Below are 24545 nucleotides of genomic sequence, written 5' to 3' on the forward strand. Positions count from 1 at the left end.
TTTGCAACACAGGAAAAGTACACTAGCTTTTCCACACACCTACTGTGGCACCACTGGCAATGCTGTACTGCACTTCTGACAGCTTACAGGAAAAGGCCAAAATTGTCAACAAAAATAAAGATCCATTATACCAAGGAGGCACAACACAGCAGTGTATGAAAGGAGCTTCTCCTTTATTGCTGCATTATTAAATCACAAAGCACTGGACCACTTTGATACATTGCTTAATACTGCAGGTTTTCTTCTGCCTTCACTTATGCAAGAGAAGACTCGTGGATATATTATTATGGTGATTGGTATTATCCCCTGCTGCATGCACCACTCTGTACAGCAGGCTATCCTGCCTAGTCCCATGGGAATGACACATCTGGTTTCCATCAACAGCATTTCATTTATTGACTCTTTTTTTTTTCTTTAGTGCACTGTTTATATTGGAAAGGTAGTCTAGAGACCTGTTTCTCTACTGAGCCAAACATATTTTCTTTACTATTTCTTAATGCATTTAAGTGATCTGGGAATTGACTTTCTTTCCTAATCCACCAAGGGATTGAATCTCTTTTTGCTGTTTCTTAGATGAAATCTAAGTCCTACTCTTGTAGTAACACAGGGAGAATTAAGGTGTGTGAAAATCGTAGGAAGGATGGAAGAAAGAAGGGCTCAACTGAGAGATCTGTTTTCCCAGCCCCTCCCATTGAAGGAAGATAAACACTAAGAAGAAGGGTACCAGACCTTTTATAACTGCTGTAGCACATTGTTTAGTTTCCCTATGGAACAAGTAGCACACACTCTAAAGGATATTTTATTTTTGCGTTGGCTGCCAACCATCATATGCAATGTTTAGGCTTCCAGATATTTTATAGCTAGCTTTCAAAATCCACAGTCTGCGGAAGTCAAGTAATAAAACTGATGAAGCAGATGGAAAGGGCGATATTTTGAACACTATTGTAGTAATTCATGGCTTAGTAAAATAAAATTAACTTCATGGCCTTGGGGTACTGATAAATCTCACACAAAATTGTCCAAGTTTGCAGCAAGGAAGGGGTGGATGTGGACTGAGTCTTTATCAAGTATCAGCCCCCACTTCTGCTGTTGTGAAAGGTGGGTTGTCAGATGAGGTAATTTTCTGCATGTTTGACAGTTCTTGATGGCTAAGAATCTTTTCTTATCATGCTTTCAATGCTGTGGAACTGTAATCTTCTTGCTATATCTAGGGGAGTCTCCCCATTCTGAAAGAAACACATGAAATACATTGCAATATGACAGATATGGGTCACATACAAAGAGATTTCCTAACTTTGCCCCCTGTGTAATGTTCCCTGTCACTTCTGCTCTAAAGTAAAGATTTCAGGACATGCTGGGCCTATACTGCTCTGGCTGAAGAAAGGAACAGAGACCTCCCCTACAGCAGGGAAAGCCTTTCCACTTTTCCTGGGAGTAATATCCAAATGTACAGAGCTCAGCTAAGATTTGATTTCAAGAGCAGCATAGGTAATACACTGCCCACCTCAACTCAGCAGTGCAGATACTCCCAGGTCAATATTGATTTGGGAAAGACTTGAGCTGTTCTGGTGACAAAAGCAGATTGACTTAGCCTCTCAGAAGAGGGGTGCTCAAAGCACAAAAACCACCTGGGAAGACTTCTATCCTTGCCCTGCAGCCTACATCTTAGGAACAACTATAGATAGCTCTGAGCTAAGTAGAAAACAGGGAACAAATTGGCTGCCAGGAAGATGTGCACCCTTTTCCTTACATTGCTGTGCACCAGCTAAGGCCTACAATGTACCTACTGGCTGGCCACCATGAAAAACAATACATTTATCAACTTCACCTTCTTACCTGATTCTTTACAGAAGTGTCTGCATGAGCTTCAAGCAGTAGAGGAATGACTGCCTGGTTTTTCATTTCACAAGCATAGTGAAGGGCTGTGCTGCCAGACTGAAGGGAAAGGGAAGCAAATTAATTTTATTTCTATGACTTCTTTAGTAGAGTTTGGGTAAGTAGGACTATCTGTAGGATATCAGATTCCCCCTAACAGCTGGTTGCAAAACACACACACCATTTCCTGTCACAATACACTACAAGATGAAACAAACACGTTACCATGAGAAAAACAGGATCAAAAAAATTAATTCCTTCCCTGGGATGCAACTGCTAAAACAGGTTTGATACATTAGCAGGAAACCAGTAATTTCAGGGGATCACATGAGCTTGACCTCAGAAACTACATCTTAAACAATACTGTTTGCTTGTACTTCAGTGTTTTAGAATTTCATTGCTGTTAAAATTAATGTTTCTCCCTTTCTGCCTTGGAGAAGAGCAGCTCTTTACCTCACCCAAGTAGGATAGTGGATACATAACTCTGTATAGGGCAGATCAGCACACTTTGAAGAGCAAAAGAAGACACAGGGTCTTGCCCTGTAGCCCACAACTCTGTTCCAGTTCAAAATAAATGCTGATAAACTCAGATGCTTGTATCACTAGAATCTTTACAGAATTGAGTATTTAATACATCAATACCTGAGCCCAGTTTGCCTGGATTCTCTTATGAGGGCATTGTTCAGAAAGGGAGGAGAAGTTGATCAGCGGGGGATTATTTCTGTATCCACTGTAAATCTGTTGCCTGAGCGTCAAGCAGAAGCACTGAATCTTCCTGGTACATTAGTGAGTTCAGTGCCTGATGCTCCTACTCCAGCTATGCTGTAGAAGGTTCTGTAGTCTGTTTTTAATGTTATTTCCTTCCTGTGAGCCACATTTGCATTTGTATAAACCTACTTACAGAGTCTGTAGCATTCACATCGACTCCAGCTCTAAGCAACATCTTGACCAGGTGTTCATTCTGTTTTGTCTTTGAGACCTGTTTGGTGCAAGGCAAGAGTAACACAGTAAAACAGTTAATTTGCATATAGTCTAAAGTATATTTGTGCTAAATACAGTGGGGTTTTTCCCAAAAAGAGGCATGGTCTGTGGGAATGTCAGACTGATGCAGCAATACAAATCTGTTCCTTCACCAGTTACAGCCACAGTAAAAACCCTTCTGTTTTACACATTCAGTCTTGCTTTAAGAAAGCAGCCCATATTCTGTAGAGCTGGATATGGCCTGAAACACTGCCAGGAAGAATGGCAAGGGAAAGGTACAGAGTCATTGTTGCTTCCCTCCAGACTCACCATGAGAAGGTACCCAATGAGCATAACTGGCATGAGGATTATGATGAGCACGTAGTCAAGGAAGGTGAACCGTTTCCTCACAGCATAGTGGAGGCAAGTGCAGCCCTTCTAAACACAAAGCAACTCTCATTAGTACCAGATTCAGTCATCTCACTTTGACTAACATTGATTAGAGAAGACCATTTTAAATTCCACAAGCTTTCTTCTACAATTTCTAATAGGAAATCTCCTGTGATTTTCAAGCAGAAATAGACACATGCATCTTGCTTCCTTTAAGTAGAAGCACATTAACACATAGAGGGACATGGAAATTGGACTACACATGCAAGGAGGATGTGGGATCCAAAGGATTCCATGTGTGTGTTGGCAAACTTGGACCTGGCTGCAGAAATTCAAAGGATAGAGTGGGTATCTCATGTGGCTGTTGCTGCCACACAGCAAGGTAAATCAGCAGGAGGAGTCACCACAGCCCTCCTTCTTATGGAGGTGCTGACTACTGAAGCAAGGATATGTGAGACCTTAGGGCATCGCTTTTGGGACATCAGAGAAAAACAGGAAAGCAGCAAAAACCACCACAGACTCCTATTGAGAATAGAGCTTTAAAAAAAAAATCCTTGAATAATGAATACCAAAGTAACTAAAGGGCAGGTCTGCATAGTTTTGTGCTACAGTGTTAAACTTGTTACAGGTTGTCAAAATGGAGCTGGACACAGCCCCAAAATAAGCAGAGAAGCCTTTTAGTTCCACCTGTTTCTCCACATATGCTCAATAGGAAACAAACTTGATGTTTGTCTGTGTTTTCCAGTGTCCCCACTGGCACACCAAGAATCTGAAAGAACAGTCCCAAAAAGGAGAGTCAGCGGCCACTTACCTTATTTCTGAGGTTGACATCAGCATGTTTCCTAAGAAGATAGTTAACTATCCTGTTGTTTCCTTGTTTACATGCACAAATTAAGGGGGTGTCTCCAAGGAAGCTGTCCTGGACATTCAAATAGTTGCTGTTGCTCTCCAAAAGGAGATGAACTTTGTTGAAATCGTTTTTATAAGCTGCCTGACAGATGGGCTGAAGTGAGAAGATAATATTCATCAGCACTTAGTGTTTCACTAAGACATCCATACCTCCCATCCTGGCTGACTCCTCACACACCCCAGGACACTTGGCAGAGGCTGTAGTTCTTGGTGCCTTCCAGAAGATGGTGGTAGGAGACGCTCCTGCAGCTCCACACAGCCTCCAGCCCCAAAGTGACAGCCTTTGCGCAGTGGAACGGATTTTCTGCTCCTTTTGGATGCTATTTCTATTACCCAGGAAATAAGTCCTGTATATTTGCAGCCATTAGCAAAGAGCCCCCCAAAGCAGCTTCCATTCTGACGGGATATAACTCTGTAATATAGTTGGTCACTATGTTAAGCAGCAGGCAGGGACAAGTACCAGAGTTCTCCTCAGGCTTTACCTCTGGCTGAGCAGAATGAGCCACTCCTGACTCATCCATTCCCAGAAGAGAGCCACACTTCAGGTGAAAGTTGAAAAACCAAGCCCCACCAGTGTTTCTTTTCTAGACCTTGAAATACCTAAAAAAACCCCATGCCAGTGTGCCCACGGATCAGATCCTGCTTGGTTTTTTTTTTTTTTGAGAACTGCTTTCTGGTCAGCTTTTCGCTCAATATTTCTACACATCCTTGACTTAAACTGCAATTTCTTCCATCTCCTGTAGCACTAATTCAGACTAAGGAGAAGCTGGGAAGGGCAGGAGTACTGCAGGGTTCTAACAGCCTAATACAGGCAGAAACTAACATTTAGAGGTGAGGCAGACTGGTAGCATTTGAATTCTCCAGACAAAAATAGAATAAGTCTGTCTTTTCTTTGATACTGAAGATTTTATCCAAAATCTTCCAAAACAGATATTTTCTTTAAATATTAGCTGTAGTTTTCCTCTTCACTCTCCTTTTTTCACATTCTAAATACTTTATCTGAAAAAGATCTAGTCCTGATCTCTGAGCTCTTTCCTCACTCCTCCAGATTGTTCCCTTCTCTCTGTCCTCCCCTCTACTCCTACACCTTCCTGCATTAAAAATATTCATCTTATTTACACATTTTCAGCCAAACTTTGATTTACAAAACAGGTTTACCTCCAGCATAATTACTGCTTAGTTTTCTGGACAGTTGCATAAGAGAAGTGATTTGTTTCCAAAGAAAGTATTTACATACTTACCAGACCTTACACCACTTCTTGTTTTGTTCTAATTATGAGTCAAAAACTAAAAAGAACACATGCCATATTTTAAACTTGCACATTTCTCTATATTTGTATAGAAGTATACATATACAATTTGGGGTTTTGCATTGAACCAGAACCAGAACTGTTTCAATGATTTTGAGGAGAAAAGTCTCTTTCAAACCCCTTTTGGTGTGATTTGCACACAGGTGCCATCTAAAAGATCAGTTTTCTCTAGAACCCTGCTCTCTGTCATGTTGGTGTCTAGTACTGTATCTTCATGTCCAGGAGAGAGAAGATCCTGTGGAGTCTGCCTGCACCTCTGATTTCCCTGCTACTCTTTTGCTTAGATATTGCTTTGCTTATTTAAAGATGTTCTTTGGTTGAACATCTGTTCAAATCCCAGTCATTTACCATATAAATTTGCTCCTTCCTAAGCTGGTTTTGCTCACTCAGCAGCTCAAGGATTTGCTTTTTTCTGCTTTTCTTTCTGTGCTGCCTCAAAGACTTTTACTTGCTGGGTGAACCCTAGGCATTTCTGACTGATGCTCTCACTGATCCATGGGATCTTTCTCTAAACCTTCCACTCCTGCTGAACTCAGTTCTAGAGCCATGAGCAGCGATGGCACCCAGACCACTCCCTAAGAGACCACATTATTTGGGGTGAAGTCATGCACAGAGCCAGCACACACAAGTCACAGGTGCTCCTTCACCTACTGAAACCAGAAAACATCCAGGGCACAGAGAATGCAAGGAAGCAGTTCTCATCCATTCCAGCAACTAATACCTGGGAAACTGATGTATTTTAAATATGATGTGAAGTAAAGATCCATTTTGAATCAATATTATTCCCCTGGAGTGGGGGCACTTTGTAGAAATTATGTTATCTGCATTATGTTCCATTCATATTTAAAAAAAAAAAAAAAAAAAAAAAAGAAAAACAACAAAGAAACACAACTTTTTTCCCATTTCTATGGGATTTTTTTGAGGTCCAGTCTGCTGGTTCATATTCTTGAAAACACCTTTTAGTCAAAGAAAGGTGAAAAATCTCACAGACCAAACTTGTAATACATCTCTCAAATTGGCTTTTCCATGGCTGGAAAAGCAAACATAGTAGCAGAATATTTAAGTAAAGGAGCAAAGCACTACCAACAACTCTAAGTTCATGATATTGACATCAATAACAATAAGGATTCAGAAAAAAAAATGTTAGGAAAGTATAAAGATAAGAAAAAATACAAATAGGTGACAATCAGCCACTTGTCCAAGAAAGGCAAATGCTATATTAGACAGTGTCTCTCACAGAAAGAGGTGTTATAGAAGACACTTTACTGGGATGGTGTGTAGAGTTCTTGTAAATTGTGTCCTAAAATGAGATCAGACCATGGCAGGAGCGTGAAACATCTCTACAACTGAGGAACATGAAGAGCCTGAGGAAAGGTTGATTTGCTTAGCTGGGCTAGGGAGACACAGCACTGTCCCTGGTGCTCCAAAATAAATTAAAGGGACAGTATTAAAGAAGACAAATTAATTTCAAGGAATATGGTAAACAAGTTGATACATCTGACCAAGAAATTTAGCATGAAAATTAAAAAGACATTTGTATTCATAAGCAGAGTAAAGTAACAAAACAAGCTTCCAGTAGCAACAGATTGGACACAAAACCTGCCTGGCCCCAGGCTGGGGCTTGAGCATGTGCCAGGATTTCTGTGGTTGTGAAGCATCAGCCACAAAACTCTTTTCCATCTCTCACTTTTTTTGGGTTGTCACTCTGGCAACCCTATCTAAAGGAGGACTAACTGTGCTTTACACTGTTTTAACCTATCCTGGAGAATAAGGGGCTGGAAAATCTCACTCTGTTTTCTACAGTGTTGGAAGATTGCCTCAGTAGTGATACAGCCAGTTTCATATTTGTGTTATGGTTATTACTGTTGCTATGTTATTGTTATCCACTCATCGTACACAAGAGAGAAATAAACCTATGTGATAGTTCTCAGAACACCTGAGCCTCACATGCCAGGGGCAAGCCATACCCAGGGAACCCAAAGTTCATGTCTTGTGCTCATGTCTGTGGAGTCTCCTTTAGGGATGTGTGAAAAGAGAACACAACAACAAGTTCTGAAGAAAGCACCACTGGGAACTGAGTTCTCAACTCCTGGAGGAGTGGTTTGCAGTCCAAGACACTGAGTGGCTTCTCTTGCCCACACCACATCATTTACAAATCCCAGTGTCCTGGCTGCCCAGGGAACTCACAGCAGACCTGCCCACCCCCATGAAGCAGCAGGGCAGAGCCAGCACTGGCACAGCAAACACTGCACCCCACACAGACACGGGCTCAGCTCTGCAGGGAGGGGGAGTAGGAGCCACAATCCCAGCTCGGGCAAAGAGGAGGAGAGGGCCTCTGTGGAGGATCTGGCAGCAAAGCCCTTCAGCTCTGCTCTCATTCACACTCCTGCAGCACCACCCAGCATTCAGACACGGTGCGTGGGACGAACCTGACAGTGTGACTCTGCACAAAATATACATGGAAGGGAGGAAAAACCAGAATCACAGCCCCAAACACTCCTTTAACCCTCTCCAGATGTGCCTTTTCCCAGCCATAGCATCAGGGCTAATCATAACTAGAGCACAGTCTGCCCAGCTGAAAAAAAAGCAGTGGGCAGACACTGGAGAATGGAAAGTAGAGTTTGAAGATTAGATATGCCAATAATTGAGTGTTTAAAATCTCTCTTTCTCCAATACTTCTTCTGCAAGCCCTTCAGACCAGATTTTAGTTGTTCAGTATAAAAGGCCTCAAGGAAGGTGAGAAATACTCACAGGACATGCAAGGGTTTTCATGAGTGAGACCACTCAGTACAAGATCACCAAATATATGGTGCAAGAAAAGCAATATCACTTTCACTATCAGAAAGGGCAGTTATAGAACCAATTAATTTTTTTTTAATCAATTGTGGAACATGATTGATGCTAGGTCCTAGCAGTTTACCCAGATCCAGATGAACCAGCACATCTGAACCTGTCTGGTGTTTTCAGAGTTTCTTGCATCACCCTCTGCTCAGTTTTGATGAGCTTAGTGATAAACCTCCAGCTACTTAGCAAGTTCTACCAGCCAAGTAAAGGTTAAAGGCACAGTATGAAGGACAAAGCATTCAACCAATAGAGAGGAGGTGAAGGTAAAGCCTGTCTTGCAACTTGGAGAGCAATTTCAGTTGCAATTGCTTCCTCCTGTAGAACTCCAGGGGATTGCCTAAATTACATCAAGTCTTTGCAATTGTTTAGAAAAAAGGAAAACATTTTGCAATGTCAAAATATTCTGAACCAATCCATAGCCTCTTCCTTTACACTAAAATTATACGAACAGCATGCTGTCAACTTAACAGGAAAGTCTAAATTATGTTTCGGATGCCAAGGAATACACTAAGTTCTGCTTCTCAGAAAAGGCAACCTACAATTCTTTATTTTCAGTTGCCTAGCTTTCTATCCTGTATAATTTACATCATTTACCATATGAACAATAATTTATGCAGAAAACTGTTTCTCAAAATGTTTAAAGAGAGACAATGAATTTATATGAAAATATTAACTAATAAGCACGAGAAACATGGACTGCATTTAAACATTCTTTAAAAATCTGTGTAATTAAGCTAGACAACACTGATTTCCATTGCAATACTATCCCAGAGTAGCAGATCTGGAGAGAAGCAAGAAGTCCTTTCAGAATAAGCTACAGTCTCTTCAGCTGATCACCCTATGAATGCACAGATTCAAGTTCCTTGTAATACTGAAAGAGGAGAAGATGCCTGATTTCCTGATTTCACGGAATAGCTTTTTGAAAATAAAAGGGTGGCTTTCAGCATAGAAATGTAACCTTTAAAAGCAACAGCTATGTAATGCTACCTCCAGAAAAACAAACACAGTGCAACGCACTCTTTTCATAGTCACAAAGGACCAAAATCCTCATTTGTCCCCATGTACAAATGGGAAATCTATAACAGAATACATTTGGGTAGAATTTATTCTAAAGTACAGGAAAATATTAAATGAACTGTAGTTTGGGGACAAACCCATAAAGATAAGGTAAAAAATAATTACCTTCCTAAAATGATATGGGGGGCATGGGATGTTTTCTTAGGCATTAACTTAATTATCTCTATTCAGTGTAAGCCAAGGAATACAGGAGTAGTTGTCTTCTTTTTGCAAAGCTGTTTGTTCCTTGCACCGTGTACAGAATCGTTCTGATCTCAACACAGAACAACAGAAAATGTTGAACACACTTCACTTTGTGAAACCACGATAATTATGCCAGTTAGTGCATTATTTTTTTGCTTCTATAAATAGTACTACTGACAGCTTGTAATAGACAAAGGAAAACATTTCCAAAGGGAAAAAACTTCCAGATTTCTATAAGCCTGAGTATGGGAGGCTGCAAAGGGAACAAACCAAGCCCAGTGAATATCCATCCCTTGAACAGCGTCAGTAACTGCAGAAAATGGTCACGTACCTCTGAATAGAGTATCCCCATGCCTATTCTTCACTCTGGAGTTCCTTCTTGTTCAACAGCCCAAGTTACCCTCACTTGAAATGTGCTCGAGCCTGTTTGAATCTGGTTAATAGTTAACGTGAAAGTATCACTTTTTCTTAAGTTGTGTTTCCTCTCAGTGCTTTCTACTAAGTAGCATAAAACTATTGTCTTCAGAAACCCAGCCCAGGGAGGCAAACATGAGAACAGCAGACTACGGGAGGCTGATGGAACAAGTTACAACACAGAAGCATTTTCCTTTGTCATTTCTGCAATAACATCCTCCAGTTACCTAAAAAGGAAAGTAGAAAAACAGGTTGAGGAGAGGAGGGAAAGAGAAGGGAAGGAAGTTACACAAGTAAAGAAATGGAGGAGTGAAAAAAATAAAGAGCTTGAAATCTAAAACTTAAAATAATGAAGAATTGTACTTAGCTTGCCACCCAAGCTGCTGTTGACTAAAATACATTCCAAACCTACTGCAAGAACACCTCAAATGCCTGTCAGGAAAAGGGAAGCACCTAAATCCCACGCCTTTAACGAGAACTCCCAATATAATTAGCCTCTCACTCTTTAATTAAACAGGCTGACTGCTTTCATCACATTTGCTCCATCTTCTCTTTCTAGCCCAGCCCAACCAATGAATATGATTCATGTCTACCCTGATAATTTTATATGCTAATTGGGAAGACAATTATTGCTGATGGCCCTGAGGATAAGGTGCTGATGGCATTTCTGTACTACACTCAGTCTTTCCAAGCAAGGCATGTGTATTTCAAATTTCTGCATTCACCTCAAAAATATATTTTCCTTTTATAATTTAAATCACCCTTCATGTATTTCTAGCAAATTTTTAAAAAGTTTAAAAACATATTAATGTAAGTATGCATCTTAAATCCAAGCCCTCTGCCTTACATTTGAGAACTTCTGTTTCCAAATAATGTTCATATTTATTCTCAGTGAGGTGGAGGACCATATAAAATTTCTTATTCTATCTAATTAAAGTAGTACAACATTGCTGGCAGTGGTGTTCTTGTGCTGGCACCAGTTGTAGCCCTTTCAGTGGCTGTTTATCAGAGGAAAGTCAGGCTGGCAGTGACAGACACAGATACAACACTTACCTGTGGCAGACCCACTGGGATCCTCACAACAGCCTGCTCTTCAAGCACGTGTTGAATATCATGTTGGACTAAGGGCATGGAAGAGTGAGTAACACCTCAAAGGTGAAAAGGTCTTCCTCACCAGTATTTCATTAAGATCTTCTTCACATCAAGATCCTGAGATAGTCACATCCTCCTGCATCTACTGACCAGCTTGTTGGAATTTATAAGCTACAACCTGTTGAAAGAAATATTGAATCACTAAGATGCTACATAAAACAACGTAGTAGTTTAATTAATCTCTTTCTAACAAAAATAAATAAATGTATGGTAATCTGAAAAAGTATTAGAAAAACCCCAATAAACAAACCAACAAAAAAAAAAAAAAAAAAAAAAAAAGAAACAAAAAAACCACATCCTCTCCAAATCAGAGCAATAGCTTCAGGCAACACTTACTTTTCCCAAGACAGTGTAAATTACCATTTAATCCAGCATCACATCCCAGGTCCTCTTGAAAAGCACTGAAGTGACTACTTTGGTCAGAGCTTCAGCTGAAGAACAGTCAAGCAGCCCAACCATGATGAGATATGAAACTCATGCAAATGTATATAGTCACAGGTTCTCTTCTGACTAACCTATTGCTTCAGTGCTTTTTGCCATGCTTGTAAATGAAGATTAGAATCCTGAAAAACGTTTGTTTTTTTTTTTAATATGAATAAGTGCTTTTTTCTCCAAAAGGTGCCAAGGCAGTGCATGGGCAAACTGTCCCCTACCCAGTCTGTGTGGGAAACATGATTCTTACTTCCTGACAGAATTCAACAATACTTCAAAAGTTTCCTGTGAGCCAGAAGGGAACTAAATATTTTTCATAAGAGCCTTTACTAGGGCACTAATGAGGTAAACTATTTTTTAAACTAGATATCAATAGCTTAAAAACAGCATATTCAATAAAAGTCACAGAAGATCATTTGTCTCTTTAAATTCCAAGCACTAGAATTTGTATTGCCACAAATCCCACGAGCCACGTTGCTCTCAGGAAAGCAGACTGTGGCTTGTTGGAGTCATGTGTGCAGAGCAGTGCTCCCAAATGTACATTCCTGAGAAATGCAGTCCTGGAATGGCCAGTGTCTGCACAAGAGGGACACTGACACCTTACACTTTCCCTCAGAAGATTGTCAACCACTTGTACAACATCCTTGCAAGGTCCCTTGCACCTCTGCTGCAGGACAGGACTGACTCAACAGACCCAAGACACACAAAGAAACCCCTCCATGGCATGGACCACAGCTGCATTTTGTAACACTAAACTGAGCTCATGCTAAGTCCAGCTCCAGGCCTGACCACCTGCACTTCAGTTTTGACACAGCATTTTAAAACAGAATACTTACTGTCTCAGCTTCCCTGGCTCTTTATGTCAGGGCAGCCCATCGTGGGAAGTTTCTGTTTCTAGGCTTTGTGGGTTTTATTCTCTGTTTATATGCATTACTTTCCTTCTCTTTTTCCTTTTCAGATGGGCTAACATGTATTTTGCTCTTCACTTGATTCCCATCAATAATATCAGAAAGTATACCATACATCCCATATGCCACTACAAGGTGATATAGGTAAAATGTTGCAGATCATTCCCAGCTGGCAATTCTATAAAACAAAAAATGCAGGATGTTGTAATCTGGGAATAGAGCAGAGTCTTCAATATTTCTCACTAAGTGGGGGTATCAGACCCGCTGATCTGATGCTTTTCATTGAGAAATCACCTTTTTGGCTTTTCCACAGAGTGTGCCCTATTTCATAAAGCAGAACTGTTTCTGTGGTGACTCTCAGGTAGGTTGTTTTTCCTAACAAGTACTTACTCCATTCATTTTCCCAGGCAAGGCAGCATATCATTAGCACCCACGTTTCAAAGAATTTGCAGCATCAAGAAGCCAGGCCAGTTTCAGTGAGGATCAAGCCCCTCAGGCTGACTTCAACTAATTCAGTGGTGAGGCAGGGTCTCTAATATATTGTGTTCACAGAGTTATGGAGGGGGCTTGGAAATAATAAGAATTAGTGTTAGCACCCTCTCTTGACTCGAAGTTTAAACAATGTTTTCAAATTTAATTCAGTTCCCCAGAATCCCTACAGAAGCAGGGTAATTCAGAGCAAATTCTTTTTTGTATGTTGTGGGGTTCACACCTTTGAAATCACCTCTGGTTTTATTCTAAGATTATCTAACAAAGAAGGATTGTCCCAGGCAATCAGCAATTCAGAAAACAAGCAACTGGTGTGGAACCTGTGACCAAAATAGTTTTTGTACTACTCTCAGCAGCAGAGATCACATTTGTAGCCAGAAAGTTTTGAAAAAGCTGGATCCTTCCTCCTTTTTATCCCAAAATATAGTAGTTACAGCCCTTAGTAAGACAGGTAGCAGTACAGATAAAGATCTGCCACAGCCTCAGGGAACAAGAATAACCATTCATAAGTTCCTCATAAGTATTCTAATAACAGGTTAGATGCCTCTTTACCTCACCAGATCCATGGTGCAATTTGGTCTTTCAGAATTCATGCAACGGTGCTATTTATCATAGAAAAACTCCACTCCTTAAATACTGCCAAGCAAACAGCACCTAAACATGCTCTCCCCTGCATGCAGATCTCACACAGAACTCTGCTGCTGCTCCTTGCATTGGCGCAAGCTTCTGGCAGTGAATCAGCAGGGGATTGACCAGGACCTGCAGCAGGAGGGGCAAGCACAGGAGCCAAACCAGAGGTGAGTTTGTTCCTATGCATCCATGCTCTCTTTCTCCCTTGCCTGTCTCCATGCAGGTGTGCTGTCCTGGCTCTGCAGCTGCTTCTCAGAGCAGCCAGCCTGCCATCCTTGCTGACTGCTGTGCACCAAAGGGCAGGTGTGCCAGAGGGGGAGAGGAAAAAGCCTTTGGCCCATGCAAGTGGGAAAAAGGGTAACTGATGGTTTCATTTTCTTCTCCTTTTTTCCCCCCTAGGGATGTCACTGTGGATGCATGGAAATCTCAGCATTGAAAGCATGTACATAGATTAAATAAATCTTATAGCTGCAAAAGAATTTGAGTTTTCCCTGTAAGTTAACCCAGAGATTCTGACACCTGCTAGCCTGGTGTCTTTCTGTCCCATTTTTACTGTATATGAAAGCCATAGGACTCTCCCAAGAGTACAATGATGAATTTCTAGGTTTAAGGTTTGTTTTCATTAATACCAAAACCTTCCAGAAATGGCATGAATGTATCTTTCAGGCATCTTCCTCTACTTTTTTTTTTCTTTTTAAAATATTTCAGTTGTTTCCAGTTTGCCATGGTAAATGCCATTCTTTGGCATTGTTTCTTTGCATAAAAAGACTAGATTATTGTTCAAAGCCCCTATGACTTGGCCATTGAAATTAATGAGACAGCTGAGTGCCAAGCCTTGGAGTTGATTGGTGCATTATGTCTGATTTACAAAGCTTTCATCTTCAGTACAGTACAGAGAAATTTGCACACCATAAAAAAGGTAATAATTTATCTACCGCATAGATTCATCTTTAATACAAACTGTGACATGCTGAACTTCTCAGTTTTTTCCAAACAATGCTCCACATGCAGAAAAAAAGAAATGTGTTTTTTACTTTTGTTTGAACTAAATAAAATAGCAGAAAGCAGTGGAATATTTACTCTGAAACTGTGCTTCCAGAGCACACAGGTAGGAGGATTTCTGTTGTATTGACAGAAGAATTGGAGTGTTCTCCTACAAAGTGGATAGACCACAATGAGTTTGGATTTCAATATTAAAAATATAATATTACACTATATCTATATATTTTAATAATATATAATGATATATAACTTTTATATTGTATCTATCCATCTATCTATAATATTCCAATTCTGGCTTAATCCAAATGTTGTAGTCACTCAAGGGATACGACAGATTTAATGAAAAATGAAGATAATTGACAACCCACTCACTCCCTCCATCCTAAAGAAATACAGAGGAAACAAATAAAAGAAATTTTACCTGTCCTTTCCAAGCTCCAAAACCTTAATGATCTTCCCCATGGTGGTTCAGATAAAACACTCTGGGTTTATGACCTGTTCCATCCATGCTAATTACAAAGGTGGCTACAACCAAAAAGCAGGGCAGTAACTACACAGAGAGCACTACAATTTCTGCTCAGACAAGGCTTATTGTGACCACCAGACAATGCCTAAACTCCAGGAAGATTCAGCCTCTTCTCCAAGAAAGACAGATTTACAATAGAAAAGACTATATGTAGAGAGAAAGGAAGGTACTCATCACAAACTAGCATCAATGTCGTATAAACACAAGACCCCAGGTTGGTTCCTTCTCATCCTGGAGCCTTTGACTCATTTGTAATCCATATTAAACAGGAAAAGCTGTAGACAATCCTGCCTTTACACAGGTACTTATTCTGTCAGCCCCTGGGGAACAGACCTTGGGCAACCTTCAGGAGACTCTGCTCTTGGGTCCTCCTGTGGAGTTCTACACCATTCTCTTCCTAATGAACAAAAACCACGTGCTCTTCCACACAGCCCCAAAATGTGGTGCCTCCTCATGTTGCTCTGCTCCCAGGGAATTGCCTTTTCAGCAGGATTCTCAGCAGGATTCTCAGCAGCCTCCAGTGCAGGTGTTGACACAAGCCGCTGCAAGCGCCGCAACCCGGAATGCTTCATGAACGTTGTAAGTTGGGTCACCTTCTTTCCTTTTTTCCTAAAGCTTCTCTCCCACTACCACTGACTAACAGTGCCTATCAGGAGGCCAAAGTTCCCTTCAAAGGGGTCCCTCCAGCACCACAGACCTAGAGGAAATGTTGGTGCTCCTATCCAAACAGTCTGAACTAGAGAGAAGAATTCCCTTGCAGCGGAAAAAAAGGCTGGCTTCTAGTCTCAAGGCCTGCCCTTCTGTAACAACCTCTTTGCCTAGTACAGTGCTAAGGGTGCTTGTACCCCTTCTTCAAACAACAGACTCTCAAAACAAAACCCCTTGCTCTGAATCACCAAAGATTTCCTCACTGTGGCAGCAGTGTAGTAGGTGGTGCTGTGAGTCTGAAATAGGAGATTTGGGGTTGATATGTCAGACCTGTTTTAGAATAATTCAACACCAACAGGAATACATGATGCTCCTTCTCAGCCTTCCACTGATAGCTTGCAAAATAGGACATTATTTGAGTGGTTTGACCACATTCCAAGGCAGAATATCATAATACAGACCTGTGTCACCCTTGCAAAACAGGATAAACTATCTCCAAAAGGTTAGTCACTCACTTTGCCCCATAATAGGGAATCAATTTCCAGACAACTACCATGTAAGCAGGTCTGATGAAGACTTTACTGCATCCTGCTACTCTTATAAATCTGTGTAGTGCTTGAGTGCCACAGCTACAGCAATTACTACCATTTGACTGATATTAGGCATTAAGTAGAATACACAAACCACTTCACAGAAACCCATCCCAACTCCTCTAGCTGCTGTTTGCATCCTCCAGCCTCCCATAGCAGCTATAGGATCATCCACAAAAAAGAGAGACCTGGGGTTTGCTTTCCTGCAGGAATCCCTGTCCCTCCCTACCAGTACCACACAGAGCAGTAGAGAAAGGCTAGCAATGTGCTATCACATTTATCTCCCTGGCATGTTCCTGGCTAGCTTCACATTCCTGGGCAGAAGCAGCCTCCAAACAGTTCTTACACCAATATCTTCACTGTAAATGCAGGATAACAAACTCTCCTTTGGCTTCCCACAGAGTGAAATTATCAGATATCACGGGTTCCCCAGTGAGGAATACGAAGTTCCAACGGAGGATGGATACATTCTTGGTGTTGTCAGAATTCCTTCTGGAAGGAACAGCCCCAATACAGGTATGACATACAGGATATAAGGGCAGTATGAGAGCCAACTCTCACATGGATTCCCCATCCTTCCCCTTTGCAAATGCAAAGTTCCACACCTTTCCATCTCAGCAAGGGTACCTAGTCATTCAGCCTAGAATGGGGTCTGAATTCTGTATATTGGTTAAAACACTCCTTCAAAACCAAATTCTGCACCCCACATTTAAGTACACATTACCTATTACTATTACAGCTTAAGAAAATCTCTTCTGTTGTAGGGAAGAAGCCTGCAGTCTTGCTACACCATGTTTTTTTATCAGATTCTATTCAGTGGATTGCCAACCTGCCCAACAACAGCTTGGGCTTCATCCTTGCAGATGCTGGCTATGATGTCTGGTTGGGAAACAGCCGAGGAGACACCTGGTCTCTAAAACATAAGACCCTTAAGCCCTGCCAGAAAGAGTTCTGGGAGTTCAGGTACTCATTGGAGAAAGAATTTCTGAATAAAGCAACTGTCAGGGAACTAGCAAGACTAGGCAGTTGCCATTAGAATGCACAACCTTTCCCCTTCTGGCTAGATGAAAAAAAAATCCCTTCTAAATTATATGAAAACATGACATGTTTTCATATAATCTGACTTCAAGTGGGACATGCAACATTTCAGGAGACTAGACAAACTCTTTTCCAGAGATGCAGCCACTCCTGGGCATATCAAGGAGGTTTTAAGAAGGAATTGGCTGCATGAGCTGGATTGGCTCTTCTGGAATCAGCACACATACAAGCAAAGCTGGAAGTACTCAGGTCATCTTTGCTGGTTTCTGTGGGAAATGGCTTCCAAAACTGGGAGGCATCTGTCACCTTGAAGTCTCCCACCAGACACCATTTTCCAAGTGCAGAAAGGACAGGAGACAGCTCAGCTCAGCCTAGAAATCTGATCTACCACAACTGATGCTATCTGAGAGAAAAATGTTTCTTGTAACCCATGCAGGTGAAAGCCCTGATTAAATTCAGTTCCCCAGGGGCTGCAGCTGTCAGGTGAAAGTGGCACCTGATGCACACAGAGCCCAGGGCACCAGGCAGCCAGGCTGCACAGCTGCACCCTCTGCCCATTCCCCAGCTCAGGCAAGGGTGCAGACACTGTGCAGCCTCCTCCTGCAATGGCTCCTGCTCGCTGCCATGAACAAAACTGACAGTCAGGAACTCACACGGTGACAGTCACATTGTCTGCCAGCTTTTTGTGTTTCTCCCCACAGCTTCGATGAGATAGGTAAATACGATATTCCAGCAGAGCTGAACTTCATCCTGAATAAAACTGGACAGAAGGATGTTTACTATATTGGTCACTCTGAAGGGTCAGCTGCAGGTAATGTTAGAACTGCCTGGGTACCAAACAGTCGGTGTTAGTGTTTATGATTTATAGATAAGGTCTGTGAGCAGACTCTTATGTCACAGTGTACCATTATCCTTTTAGAAAAACAAACTCAGAAAGAGAGGAGAAAATTGAGGGAAGTGGCATTACTAGAAAATTATTTTCCTTTCTTCCCATATGTGCATTCTAAGAGTCTTTTTACAGAATTAATAGTTCGGACAAAATCACCACCTTCTTTGTCTTCAGATAATTATGTCAGCCAGTCAAATCAATCAGTGGAGAAATTTAAATACATTCAGAAAAAGGATGGAACAACCTTTTTCTGAATGTATTTAAATTCCTTATACTCTTCCTTTATGTGTGAATTCACTTTCATGCAAGTATATGCTTGATTACAAGGAATATGCTTGATTACAAGGAAAAAAATTTATTCTCAATCTTCGGATAATTTTTGTATTGCTGAATGGCAGCATACGCATGTACAGTCTTTTAGAGACTACAAGATGAAAAACTTTTTATTTTGAATTTAGAGAACTTTAGAAAGAATTTGAATTTCAAAAATCTAATTAATATATACCTTTTCAACCAAAACCGGCCTTAACACAAAGTTATCAGTTCGGACAAAAGCAGTATCAGGACATGCTCTAATGAGCTTGTATCCTTAGAATGAACTTTATCTTCCAAATAAAGGTTTTAAGCAAGAATCAAACATTCTCTTTAGGTCTGCAGCACAGAAATAGAAAACAGTCAGTGGGATGCTAACCTAGTCTCATTCTTTTGCTGCCTACTGCTTTTTTATTTATTTGGTCTGTGGACATCTCTTCATCAACTCGACTTCTTTTTCTGAGCTTGTAGGCTTCATAGCACTTTCTACTTATCCTGATATGCCTCAGAAGATTAAAGCATTCTTTGCTTTGGCACCAGTAACCACCATCACACATTCTACCAGTCCTATGATAACAATTGCACAGCTTCCCCAGCCACTGATCAGGGTAAGGAATTTCTCCTTCTTAAGAGAAAGACATAATTTTCTGCTTTGTCTCTACTGGACTCACTCAATTTGAACCTTTAAGGGGTGCTCAGTTAGAACTGAATTCAGCGTATCAGACTTCAGACTTTCCAAGGAGCTGAACTGCAAGGTTTCACATGGTATGGCTTTTGCAATTTCTTTAAGGTAGCAGGTATACTTTCACCATTATTTATTTAAGGCAAATATTTCTGAAGAAAACTTTCAAATACCAGAACAAAAGAAATCTAATATAGTCTACTAAATCTAGCCTTAAGTATTAATAAAAACCACAAGTAAAATATTTCACATCCTGATTTTATCAGACATGCAGATCATTTATGCTTGTAAAGTATTTACTTTTAAAGTGATAAATTAAACTTAAACAGCAGAAGGTGTCAACTTAATAGAATTCACTGGGAATGTGGAAATCATGCATGCTATGCTTTATATCAAACCACAGATGCACATCCTCTTTCTGTCCAAGCTGCACTGATGATACGACTATAGAGCATCCAGCTCTACACCCTTCTCATTTATCTGATCCCTCTTTACTTAGGAGTGGTACTCACAGTACAGTTTGCACCTGCCAGGAAAAGGTATTAGGGCAAAAAGGGACTTCCTATATTCTGCAGCCATCAGTGTAGCCAGCTTCCTTTCTCACTGAGATCAGTGCACTAAAAACAGATGGATAGTGACCTCCAGCATTCATGCCAAGGAGAAGGAGGAACATGTGCTCTGCCCTTGGGAAGAACACTCTGTAAAGGATAGTGGGATGGCAAGCAGTTTCAGCAATCTTGCCCCTTGTGAAGAGGCAAGGCTATTAAAGGAGAGTAACTTAAAGAAGAGGGAGTTTTCTTCTTTAAATAATCTTGCAACAGCTAAGAAAAGTTTTGCACTTTTCCTCCCCTCAGTTACTGCTTGGCTGCAAAGGAGCTCTTCATTACAATGAGCTGATGAAAGGACCTGTAACACAGTTCTGTGCATGTCAGGGGAAAGTTTGTGGCAGTATGTTCTGCTACCTGGCCGGGGGCAGGATACAAAATATGAACACGGTAAGCACCTCCCAGAAAAGCTTCATACAGGTAAATCTGAAAAAGCTTTGAAGGGCAACTGGACAAAGATGTTTTTCTCTTTTGCACAATTCATATATTTTCTTTCCTAAACAACAAGACATCTGACTCCTCTGAACAGAAGAAATGGTTTCTTTTTCTTTGCTACACATTGAAATATTTCCAGCCAAAACTCAAAACTTTTCTCCACACTTCTCCCAGCAGAAAGATTGCATTCCTTTACTCTGGCTGCTGCCTCTTGTTCTTACAGACCTTTCACATGTCTGTTCTCCAGTCACCTTTCATCTCTCCGACTATTTAACAAGTGTCCCTATTAAAAGCTTCATTATGCCAAAGAGAACTGTAGAGAATCTTTCTCTACTGATTATGCACAGCACTATTTAAAAGCATTATACAAATCATACAAACTGGGAAAACAAAGGCCATAGATGCTTCTCAAATGATGTTTTCTCTGTGTTGAGAATGTTGAAAATATTATCCCAAAGATACAAAATCCCATGCATTCATTCCTATGTAAACTAGCATATTTGTGAACCTTTCCTCAACTTCCATTTTCATATCTGAAGAATATCCTATAAAAATGGGGGATGCAGCAGTATGTTTCTCAGAGCCTTCACAGCTTTATTCTGTCACAGCACTGGATCTCTGCCTTCACAACACTTCTGCTTTGTCTGCAGAGTCGAACAGATTCATACTGGGGACACTACCCGGCTGGAACATCGGTACAGAACGTTATTCACTGGCAGCAGGTATAACTGTGCTGACACATAAACACTCTCAGGATGGCTTTCTATGCAACTGAGAGCCAACAGGGGAATCCAGAGGTGACAGATCTGGAAATCTGCCCATCACATCTTCTCACCTGTCACACAGTGAGCCCTGTTCCCCATGGCTCACCAGATCATTCCCCAAATTTCCCCTTTGGCAACAGGCTCTGAGATTTCCCCAGGGCACATCACACCTCTCTTGGCTCTAATGGTTTCCAGCCTTCGTCCTTATTTATGGAGATGTATGCAGAAAGCTGCAGAAGTGAACACAAGCACAGTCTAGGCACTTGGCAGGTGGTATAAGTGAGAACTTTACAGTCAGGGATGAATCAGACAAAAAAGGGATATAGGTTAAAGCTCGTCTCCCAGAGGGTTAATTGCAGCCTTGACTACCTCCAAAAGCCAGTTTACTGCACAAATGCTTCTGCTGGCACAATGGCAAAATGGGGAACTGCCTCTTCTGCTGGTACTTCATGCCACTTTCAGACCCAAGCTTGTTCTGCCTAGGCTCCAAATCAGACCAGGGCAAGATGGCATTGGCTCAGAGACACATCACTCTATGAGCTGTGAACTTAAATGAACTCTAAGTGCACTGTGCCACTTAAAGCAGCCCTTAAATACATGTGTGCTGCTGTACATCCCCTGCCTAAAATTCCTGGTATCCAGAACAGAAACCCAGCACTCAGAGCCAGAAATCAGAGATGAGCTAGCAGATTTCTATCATACCTCAGTTACTTAGAGGTTTAGATTAAAAAAAAAATGCACACACATTATTAGTAAGACAGGTTTACCCTTTATTGTTTTGATATTCCTTTTAGAAAAATCACAGAAGACAAGAGTTTAGTGCTAAGGCGATCACACTCTGCTCCAAATATACTTGTATGCAGTTCACAACCTCTGATATCACTGCCACTACTGTGAGCAGACCAGAGCAGACCAAGCAGGCACACAAAAGTTGAGGATTTTGAGGAGGTATCCCAGGCTAGTGAGAGCCCTGACATGCTCCTGCATCACAAAGAGCTACATTACCTAAGTAAAGAGCCAGTTAAGATAGGGCAGCAAGGCTTTAATATTTAAACATAACGAGGGTGGTGGTTGAAGATCAGGAGAAAATGTTAGCACGGTGAAAGGTGGTGAAACCACTTACCCCACAATCCCTCCTTAGTATCCCTAGGATCCTGTCTACTGCCTCAGATTTGAGTTCAATCATATGCAAGAAAACAACTCCTGCACTCTGTCTCTTAACATTTTCATTTTATCTGTGCTTGTTGCAATATTAACAGATAAAATATGCAGAACAATTTCAAGCTTATGACTACGGCTGTAAGGAAAACATGAAGAAATACAACCAGGTAAGGCAATTCATTTTTCTGAGAACTCATCCTTGGGTCCTGGAAAAACTAAAAATAGAAGAATTCATATACTAGCACCTTGAATGCTACAAAAGGAAGGGAAGGGTGGTCTTAGGCAAAGCTTCACCTGAATCTAATAGTCATAATTGTCAGAGTCGATTCACAAACATGGCATATACAGAGTTTTGCAGCCTCTCCTACTGATGCAGGGATGTGTCCAACAACACGTCAGCTTACCATTCCCAAAAGGCCAAGAGTCACATCCAGGTCCTAGACTGGATGAGTACAGAGCTCCTCCCCAGAAATCCTCAAAGTCTACGTTTCAGTTAAACACTAAAATGGGGATGAAAAAAAATAAGTGGAAATGCATACCTTGGTTTTCAGAGGCTACTTGCTGTAAAAATTAAACTTAAGGGATAGTTCAGTATGGCACAATGTAGACTGCTGGGGAGAATTAAAGTATCCTGTATGGAAAAATGGAAACAGGCAAAATTTGGTCTGTAGGAGCTTTATTTACTGTGTAGTCAACGCCTGAAAATGCTCTGCTCCTCTTGCAACACTTATAACTCATCTGATTATTTTTTGAGGTTTGCTTTGTGAGTCAGGGCAGGTTATTTCATGGATGGCACATTATTTTGCAAGTGGATAAAGATTCCAAGGACACCTTCCTTCTCAGACACCTTGCATACACACATACGGTCTTTAAATACCTGAAGTTTAAATTTTGAAATGGGCAATGTTTTATTCCCAATACTGTGGAAGGCTGGGAAATGGCCCAAAAAAGCAGTCAAGAAGAAAGATAACTGAACTGTCCTTTCATAAGGGTAAGTCTCAAAACATCTTGTGCACGGTCCCTTACCACACTGACAAATAACCATCCTGCACTAAGGCTTTTGGTTCAGATCTCAAAGGATCTCCATTTTAATCTTCTGTGTTCCTTTAACTTCTTCTGTGATGACAAGCAAGACAGGGAATGGGGTTAGGGCAATGAGCAGTAAGACCTTCATCCTCGTGGTTTTACTGTAGGCAGTGCAGAAGCAAAAGACCAAGAGAGGTGCTTGCACAGAAACCTTTCTCTAAACATAACTTTGATACCCAGCACTCACTCAGGTCTCCTCCCTCTCTTACAGACTGCTCCTCCTGCTTACAAGATAGAGGAGATAAAGGTGCCAACTGCTGTTTGGAGTGGTGGACAGGACAAATTTGCAGATCCAAAAGACATAGCAAGGCTTCTTCCTCGGATCACTAACCTCATTTACCATGAGCATTTTCCTGCATGGGGACATCTTGATTTCCTCTGGGGCCTTGATGCAACTGAGAAAATGTATCTGAAAATCATTGAACTACTGAAGAAATATGCTTAGAGTGCCACAGAAGGCAGTAGAGACCCCAGATATTTCTATTTAGCAGTTGATTATTGGTATAGGTATAGAGGTTTACAAACTACTGACAGTTGGTTTGCAATATTTTTACACTACTTCCTTTGGTGTTACACTAATTTGGTGATTGCAGAAGAAGCTGGGGTTCGTGTGAATGACCACTGAAATTACAAATACATTAGACAGAAAATTTAGGGATCCCTTACTTTGGAAGATTTCTGTTTTTATATGACTGATTTGTAAAGATTCCTTGTTGATCTGCACTACATATTTCACTTGAGACAAAGGTGATTTCCCCTGAAAACCCAAAATGGGAGATAATCTCTCTGTTTACTGAACTTTGCTGAAGTTGAGTCATCTGTCATCCTGATAGTGTTTCACCTGTTTTCCTCTCTTCACAATACCAACAGCAGCAAGGAAGACCCAAAAGGTTTTCACTTGTAAAACTACCCTGGCATTTAAGCAGACAGGAGTTGGCTATACTGGCCCAAATGCAAGAAATCCAACACCACAACATATATGTCAGAGAAAAAGCACCTGACTGTTGGACAGATGCAGATATTCTCTTATCCTTACACTAACTAATGGTTTGTTACCCCTCTTACTACAAAGAGCACAACTGTCTTCATGCTCATAACCGGGCAACAGCAGCAAACTGTACATAAAAGACAACTGCATTCATCTCAATAAATATTCCTGCCACCATCAGTAAACAAGTTTAAGTTCTTCTAGGTCCTCATCTCACCATGTCAGTGCTTGCCTATGGGACTATCC

The 24545-nt window shown here is 41.0% G+C and overlaps 2 protein-coding genes across 2 annotated transcripts; one reads left to right on the forward strand and one right to left on the reverse strand.

The window, feature by feature from the left end:
* Positions 1-192: 192 nt before the first annotated feature.
* ANKRD22 (ankyrin repeat domain 22) lies at positions 193-10072 on the reverse strand. Its single transcript, XM_058029456.1, has 6 exons — positions 9880-10072; positions 4037-4228; positions 3166-3273; positions 2777-2854; positions 1837-1935; positions 193-1226 (listed from the first exon to the last, which is right to left on the reverse strand). Exons 1-6 carry the CDS (start codon positions 9898-9900, stop codon positions 1149-1151), a joined length of 576 nt encoding a protein of 191 aa, XP_057885439.1. The 5' UTR covers positions 9901-10072; the 3' UTR covers positions 193-1148.
* A 3531-nt stretch (positions 10073-13603) lies between these two features.
* Positions 13604-23676, forward strand: LOC131086223 (lysosomal acid lipase/cholesteryl ester hydrolase-like). The gene is given in 12 exon segments (XM_058029134.1): positions 13604-13740; positions 15533-15680; positions 16741-16855; positions 17104-17302; positions 18079-18188; positions 19050-19186; positions 20115-20255; positions 20951-21022; positions 22324-22428; positions 22574-22625; positions 22628-22705; positions 23523-23676. Coding segments are annotated over 12 exon segments (1413 nt in total). The 3' UTR covers positions 23642-23676.
* The last annotated feature ends 869 nt before the right edge of the window (positions 23677-24545 follow it).

Source organism: Melospiza georgiana, chromosome 8 (assembly GCF_028018845.1).
Source record: "Melospiza georgiana isolate bMelGeo1 chromosome 8, bMelGeo1.pri, whole genome shotgun sequence".
Taxonomy (NCBI): domain Eukaryota; kingdom Metazoa; phylum Chordata; class Aves; order Passeriformes; family Passerellidae; genus Melospiza; species Melospiza georgiana.